Below are 6,735 nucleotides of genomic sequence, written 5' to 3'. Positions count from 1 at the left end.
AGCCCTGGAGCCAGCGAGAGAAAACACGCGGAGCACAGCGGCACGTCCACAGGAGCAAAGCCCCTCTTTGCACTCAAAAGGGGAACGTCCAACACGGAGCGGGCGCAGGCCAGAGCGCCCCGGAGCGCCTCCCGCGAGACCACCGCCCGGCTTGAATTACTTCTTCTCGGGGGAGAGGCTCCTCCGCGCGCGCGCCTGCGTGTCGGAGCGCGGCGAGGGACGTCTTTTCTTCCCCCCTCGGATCTTCCCTTCCCGGACGGGCCACGGGCACGACCGTGCCCCGGAGGCCAGCCCCATCCGGCGCTCCCGCTGGCTGCAAACCTCCTCCCGAAGGGCCAGGYGCCCGGGAGGGGACCGGGCACCGCGGCCGCCGCGCGTTACCTGCGTTTTCTTCCTCTTCCTCGTAGCTCTCTCGGATTTTCTTCTGGCACACGTACAGCAGGGCGGCGAGCAGCACGAGGACGCAGATGGCGAGTCCCACCGTCACCCAGAGCGCCACGGCGGGGAAGGCGAGGTGCTGGCCTGGCGGGAAAAAAAAAAAACGGAATACCGGCCAGGCCCCCGGCGCTTCCCACGGGATCGGGGACGGGCGGGCGCGCTCTGCACCGCGCGGCCCTGTGCAGGCAGGTTTTCACGCAGCAAGGCGCAGATATCCCTCGGAGGATGGGGAGGACCCGCGGACTGGACCCTCGGGCTCGTCCACCCCCCGCCTTAGGCGCTGCGGAGAGGTGACGTCCCCAAGGCCTGGCCCGCGTGGAGAGCAGGAACCTGCTGGGGAGCTGCTCCTTCAGCTCCGCTCCCCCCCGGGGGCCTTTGCTTCAAGCACAGGCAGACTCGACTCCCTCGTTTCTTCTTTGAATAAATCCCTGACAACTGCGCATCCCGGGATCAAACGGCTCTTCAAATTTTGAGGAATTCGGAAATACCTGCGGTGTTTCGAGCTAGGGTGGAAGTGGCAGGACGCACGAGTTGCCCAGCTCAGGGCCCCTGCCCGGGCGACGGGAAGGCATTTATCCCGCGGGCTCCAACGGCGAATTCACGTGCCCCTGCCAGCCCCACCGCAGGAGAGAGGGTAACGACGACGGCTCCTCGCCACGGCAAATACTGCCCTTGCAGAGGGCCTGAAGCCAGGCCAAAGCTTTCCCTCCATCACTGCTCCCTTCCCAGCCATCCGGCTCTCCGGACGGGCTGGCTGCGTCCCCCAGCAATTCCCTCCACGGCACAAAGTCACGCTGCTACCAAGGGAGAAGAAGCAGCGAACATAGGAAGCCAGGGCAGGACGACGCGAGAGAAGACGTTTGGGGGTGCTGGACAGCCTCGGAAAGGGGGAGACGCAGAGCCTGTGCCCCCCAGATGCACTGCTGGTTATTCAAACGTGCAGCAGGCCGGGAAGAGCCGACCGAGCCGCACATGGGGATGTTCCCAGGCAGCGCAGCTCCCCCGCTGGGCTCTCAGACCCTCCGTCCTGCCTTCCCAGTGAACCACAGCAGAGAGGAGACAAGGTGAACGTAGACCTCTCCAACGCACGCAGCTCCTCCTTTGCGAGGAGGACGTGGGATGGGGATTCACCACTGCCAAGAGGGCACCACTGCTCCTCCAGAAGGAGCAATCGCTTGCGGAGGAGGCATCGTGGCCTCCATCGGACGTAGCATCTGACACAGGACTCCCGCAAAGCTATCAGAGCCCTCAATGAGGGCAAGCTATCCCCGCCACCAACRGCTGTGGCTAGAGCCTTGCCAGAGACAGCCCTGTCTCCAGGTAACGTCTGCTCAGCTGTGCTAGGCTTTCTGGACGAGCTTGGTGCATCCAGCCAAAAAGGTTTATGCTCCACCAGGGAACCTTCCTTCACAACCCAGCAACCGCTGTACCAAGGACAATTAAACACTAATTAATGTTACCAGTGAGCGTACAAGGTTATAATGAGCTCCAAGGCATCTATAAAAGCCGAGCTAGCGAGAGCAACTGGAAGCCATTTGTAACTGGCAGCAAGCTCGTCACCAGCATGCCGAGGATGAGCCCCACAAAGCATCCGATGGAGGCCAGGGAGTCAAACTCCTTGGGAACAGAGCCGGTACCAAACCCACGCTCTGCCACGTAGAGCAGGGGCTTTAGAGAGCCCCTATCTTCCCCCCCAGGACCCTCTGGGAGGGATCACGGAGAACAGAGCAGGGCCTCCAAGCACAACAGGAGGAGGAACAGCAAAGCCCCCAAATTCTCCCCCTGGCCCAGGAGGCCAGGATTCGGGGCCCTCAGCTTGGCCCCATCCCTACTGGCTCACGGGATGTTGTCACCCCTCCCAGCTTAGCCAGGCAAACCTGCTGCGCTGCTCATCTCGCCCCGGCAGCACAGAGTCCCACCTTCAGCCATCGCCCCCATCCGTCACAGGCTTGGCGTCCCCCAAAGCCTCCCACCTAGACCGGACCCCTCTCCCTGCACCCAGCCCCATCTCCTTCAGCACCCCACATCACTTAGCTCCTTGAGACAGCCCCATCAGTCTCCTTGACTGAGCCCTGCCCACGCTCCCCTGCCAGCCCCATCCATGATAAATGCCATTAAACTCTTATTTACTGGGCCATCAGAGCAAGACATTGTCAGAGGGAAGCGGCAAGGCCGAGCGATGCTCTGACGGCACAGCGCTGCCTGTACAGTACGCAGTGGTTAATAAACTAGGCCAGCCTATATTTATGACCTGTTTTCACAGCTCCCTTGACTTTTCTTCATGCAGGGCAGTCTCCTCGTCAGGAGAACAGCCCTGAACTGTAAGGGAGCCATCAACCATGTGACACGTCACTGCCTGCCCGCTGGGACTCTAATTAACAGTGTACAGACGTCACAGAGATGTAACGAGCAGGGGAAACTAAGCAGAAAGTTTGCCAAGATAGTACTTGCCATGCAGAATGGCCCAGGTGGAAAAACACATCCAGACCTTTCCCAGCTCTTGCACAGTTCTTGAGAGAAGCTTGCTGCAGCTCAGCAAGTACCTCCATAGCGCAACCCTCCAGAGACGAGCTGGGATGCTGGGGTGACACGAGAGGAGAGCACAGCCCAAAWCCACAGGTCCAGGGATTGAGATGTGAGGCAGAGCAAGGATACATGGCAGTGGCCTCAGGGGAAGCTCTGGGCTACAGCAAAGATCACCACCTTCTTCAGAGAGGCCCCATCTCTGACATTCCCTTGCTGGCTTACCTGTGATGGTGACGGAGGCTTGTGTCTCCTGCTGCAGCACCGGGTTTCGCACTAGGCAGGAGTAGGTGCTGCTGGGCTCCACCARCACCTGGAGGACGCTGTGCACATCAAAGAGACCCTCCTCGTTGGCCACCTGAGACGTGGTGATGTTTTCCGTGATGTTGCTGCCGTGGCTGTCTTGCCAGAGGACAGTGGCTTCAGGGTAGCCACGGGATGCGTGGCAAGTCACTGCCACCAGATCCCCTGGCTTCAAGTTCTTGTTTGGCTCCAGGTTCAGATTGGGCTTGGAGTAGGGAGCTGAAAGGGAGAGGAAAACCAGCATGAGGTCACAGAGGTGACAAAAGGATCATGCTCTGGAGCAACCAATGGTCCTTTTCTCTTCACTTCCCCCAGGTACCTACCCCTAGCTCCATTACAACACCAACAGCTCCATCCCCGCACCGGGGAGACTTCTGCCACCTTCCTGTACCCAAGAGCTCAAGGATGCTGTTCCCACAGAGTACTAGAAACCAGGCGGACAGAGAAACAGCGTTTCCCAGGAGCAGGCTGAATGCTCAGCCAGAGCTGAGGGTACTTCAGGGGAGCCCTCAGCCYAGTCAGGAGCAAATATGCCTCAATCCTGCCCCATGGGCATCCTTATCCAATATACAGAGGAGGAACCCACACAGGACCTGAGCACGTGGCTGCTGGTGTCTCTCACATTCAACTCAGCATTCAAGCAGTGCAGGCCACAACCAGGTTGCCCCTGCGGCCAGCTGCAAGCCTCCTCATCATGAGGAGGAAGGGTCTAGATCCACCAGCAGCAATATTTAGGAGAGACACAGGGCTGGTCTATCTCTAATGGAGAGAGCTCAATTCAAGGAGAAACCCTGGCAGGGATGGAGAGAAAGAGATGCTCCACAGTGAAGAAAAGTATGATGGGGGAGAACTCTACTCTCTGGAGGAGACAGGCAGGAACACCTCCACCCTCCGTCTCTCACCTGCCACTTGCAGCATCACAGCCGCGCTGCTGTAGTCGCTGACCCGGACAAAGCAGGTGAAACTGCCTTCATCGGAAATCTCCACGCGTCGGAGGAGCAAGGAGACGTTGCCCTGGGCCAGCTGGTCGTAGAAGAGGGCCGTGCGGTTGGCATAGCCTCCCCCCTGGTCAGCCAGCTGGTCCTTGCCACCGGAGAAGCTGTGCACCAAGCGCTTGGTGTCTGTCAGCTGCCAGATGAGGCTCAGGTCGTTCAGGCTGAAATTGGCCTCCGGGGAGAAGGCACAGTGCAGGGTGGCATCTCGGCCRAACAGAGCCACCACAGGCTCATCCGGGACCTGGATCTCCATGGCACCTGCAGGAGGGTGGCAAGAGAGCAAATGCACACAGAGATGAGACCTCTAGAAACACTTCCCTCACTCCTGGTTTACATGACAACGACCAAAGCTGGAAGGTGCCTGGGATTCCCGCTCTAGAACCATGCCCGCAGAAGAGATCCAAGAGCAACCAGCATCTTAAACCCTTCCCCAGCACTGATTGCCAGAAAGGCCCACGCTGGTGGCAACAGGAGCAGTCCAGCAGCACGCCTTGCACATCTCCCACCCCAGCCCTGGTTGAGCCTAGCCTCCACTCGCCAGGGAGGAGAGAAACCAGCCCCCCAGGTGAGCCTGGCCCAGCGGGAGCCAGGCAGGCTGCGTGGCACATCCCAAACCTTGGGTATTGCTGCCCTCAGCTGTCCAAGAGCAGCAACCACTGCCTCTCGCAAGCAAAAGCTCTGCAGAGGGAGCTGGCAGGGAGCAGCCAGGACACTCAAACCTGGACCTACCCCACAGCTCCGTTGAGGGTCCGCTGGGTATTTATAGCTCAGACTCCCTACCTCGGCGATGCTGCTGCAGTTCAAGCCGCAGCCTTGCCCATMGGCTCGGCAAAAATGCCCAGTGCTGAGCCCAGCAGCACCCGAGCTGCCTTGCCGCGTGCTCCCGTCCCCAGGMACCATGAGGACACATCCTCAGCCCTGGCCCTCCTCAGCCCTGGCCCTCAGCAGCTGCAGACAGGTCATATTTTYTGGTAGGGCCTAGAGGCCACCCCAACAGCGGCCCTTGCATTGGATTGAGACAGTTAGGCAACTGTTGAGGTCTCCACATGATGGAGGGTCTAACGCTGGGCTAGAAGACTTGGGACTGCCTCCAGCACGGCCCAGAGGCTGCTGCACAGCACGGGGCACGTTGGCCACGCAAACRGGCAGAAAATCCTGAGCAGAGAGGTTTCAGCAGAGGGAATCACAGGATAGATGATTATGGAGGCATGCAGCAGGGAGGACACTGCTGGGGAAGACRCCGCGGGTGGCAGGAGTTAAGGACAGGCCTGGGTGACAGGACCATTTGCACCCAGATATTGCACAAAGCTGCATCCCCGCAGGACGGGCCRGCAACGTAGCGGCGTCAAGGGGTGGGAAGAGCAGCCCTGGGAACAGCTCCGTTACTGCGGGAAACGCAGCCCGGCCTCTCGCTGGGGCTGCCCACGGGGACCCGCATCACACAGAGTCCGGCGCACCCCAGAAAAGCCACCTCTGGGTGCCACCAGAGCTGGTCTCGCAGGCACTAGGTGGCACCAGCGCTCCAACGTGATGCCAACGGTGCCGCTGCGTCAGGGCATCCAGCTCGCACAGCGATGAGCCCCAGCCAGGCACCTCCGCCACCCTCACCCGAGCCCCACTGGTCCACCAGTGCCGCCCAGCCCAACGTGCAAGCTCCCCCTCGCGTCTGCGGCGCTTGCTGAGCTGACCACAGCTCGCTGCAGAGGCGCAGATCAGAGCTGTGAAGCACGCGAGGACTTCGGCTCTCCCCATCCCTGGGACCACTCTTGGGGCCTCCCGTGGGCAATGGGCAATGTCCCCTCCAGAGCAGAGCCAKGGAGAAGATCGGTGCTTATGCTCACCAGCTCCCCTCTAATCCCCCACAAGCTGCTAAGAAGCGGAGGAAAAGGGGGAAAAAAACCTGCTCCAGACCAAGGGAGGAAGCTCGTGGGTATATCCACGTCTAGGTTTTACGTTCTGCCTTCCCAGGGCAGGGCAAGGCCGGCGCCCACAGCGAACACCTCGCTGCGGACAAGGGCAGCAAGGTCCACCACGAGACACGAACTTCTAACAGGGAATTCGAGAAGGGCGGCCGAGAGGAGCCGCGCGGAGGACGAGCGCGCGCGCGAGGAGCGCGGCAGGGAGGCRGGAAGCAGCCGGCTCGGACGGGACCCGCCAGCGAGGACGGGCAGGCAGACGAGCCCTTTGCAGGGTCCGGGCCAGCTTTCGGGCAGGCAGCGCGCTCCTCGGCAGGCTGGGGAACGTCCCAAAAGGGGTCAGTCCCCGTGGCGTGCCGAGGTCCCCGTCCCGGGCTGCAACGGCCTCGGGCGCTGCCTCCGGTGGGATGAGGCCACCGCTCCGGRCGTCTCCGGCAGCCCCGGCCCCGCTCACCTGCCAGGCTCGAGGCCAGTGCTCCCAGGACGAGCAGCGGGCAGAGCATCTTGGGCGCCAGCGAGGACGCCGGGAATCTTCTCTCTCTCGCCGCAGCTGCCCCAAG

The 6,735-nt window shown here is 61.2% G+C and overlaps 1 protein-coding gene across 1 annotated transcript in view; it reads right to left on the bottom strand.

Annotated features, from left to right (window-relative positions):
* The window catches only part of CD276 (CD276 molecule), an 11,265-nt gene extending 4,530 nt beyond the window's left edge, over nucleotides 1-6,735 (bottom strand). The window contains exons 1-4 of the mRNA XM_085300749.1: nucleotides 6,630-6,735; nucleotides 4,167-4,517; nucleotides 3,187-3,483; nucleotides 382-522 (exon numbers count right to left, since the gene is read on the bottom strand). Of these exons, the coding sequence (XP_085156875.1) occupies nucleotides 382-522; nucleotides 3,187-3,483; nucleotides 4,167-4,517; nucleotides 6,630-6,678 (838 nt within the window). The 5' untranslated portion in view covers nucleotides 6,679-6,735. The remainder of the gene's footprint in view (nucleotides 1-381; nucleotides 523-3,186; nucleotides 3,484-4,166; nucleotides 4,518-6,629) is intronic.

This window comes from Rhea americana, unplaced genomic scaffold (genome assembly GCF_003343005.1).
Source record: "Rhea americana isolate MKP2758 unplaced genomic scaffold, rheAme1 scaffold_168, whole genome shotgun sequence".
Lineage (NCBI taxonomy): Eukaryota > Metazoa > Chordata > Aves > Rheiformes > Rheidae > Rhea > Rhea americana.
This window is presented reverse-complemented; position numbering and strand designations above follow the sequence as displayed.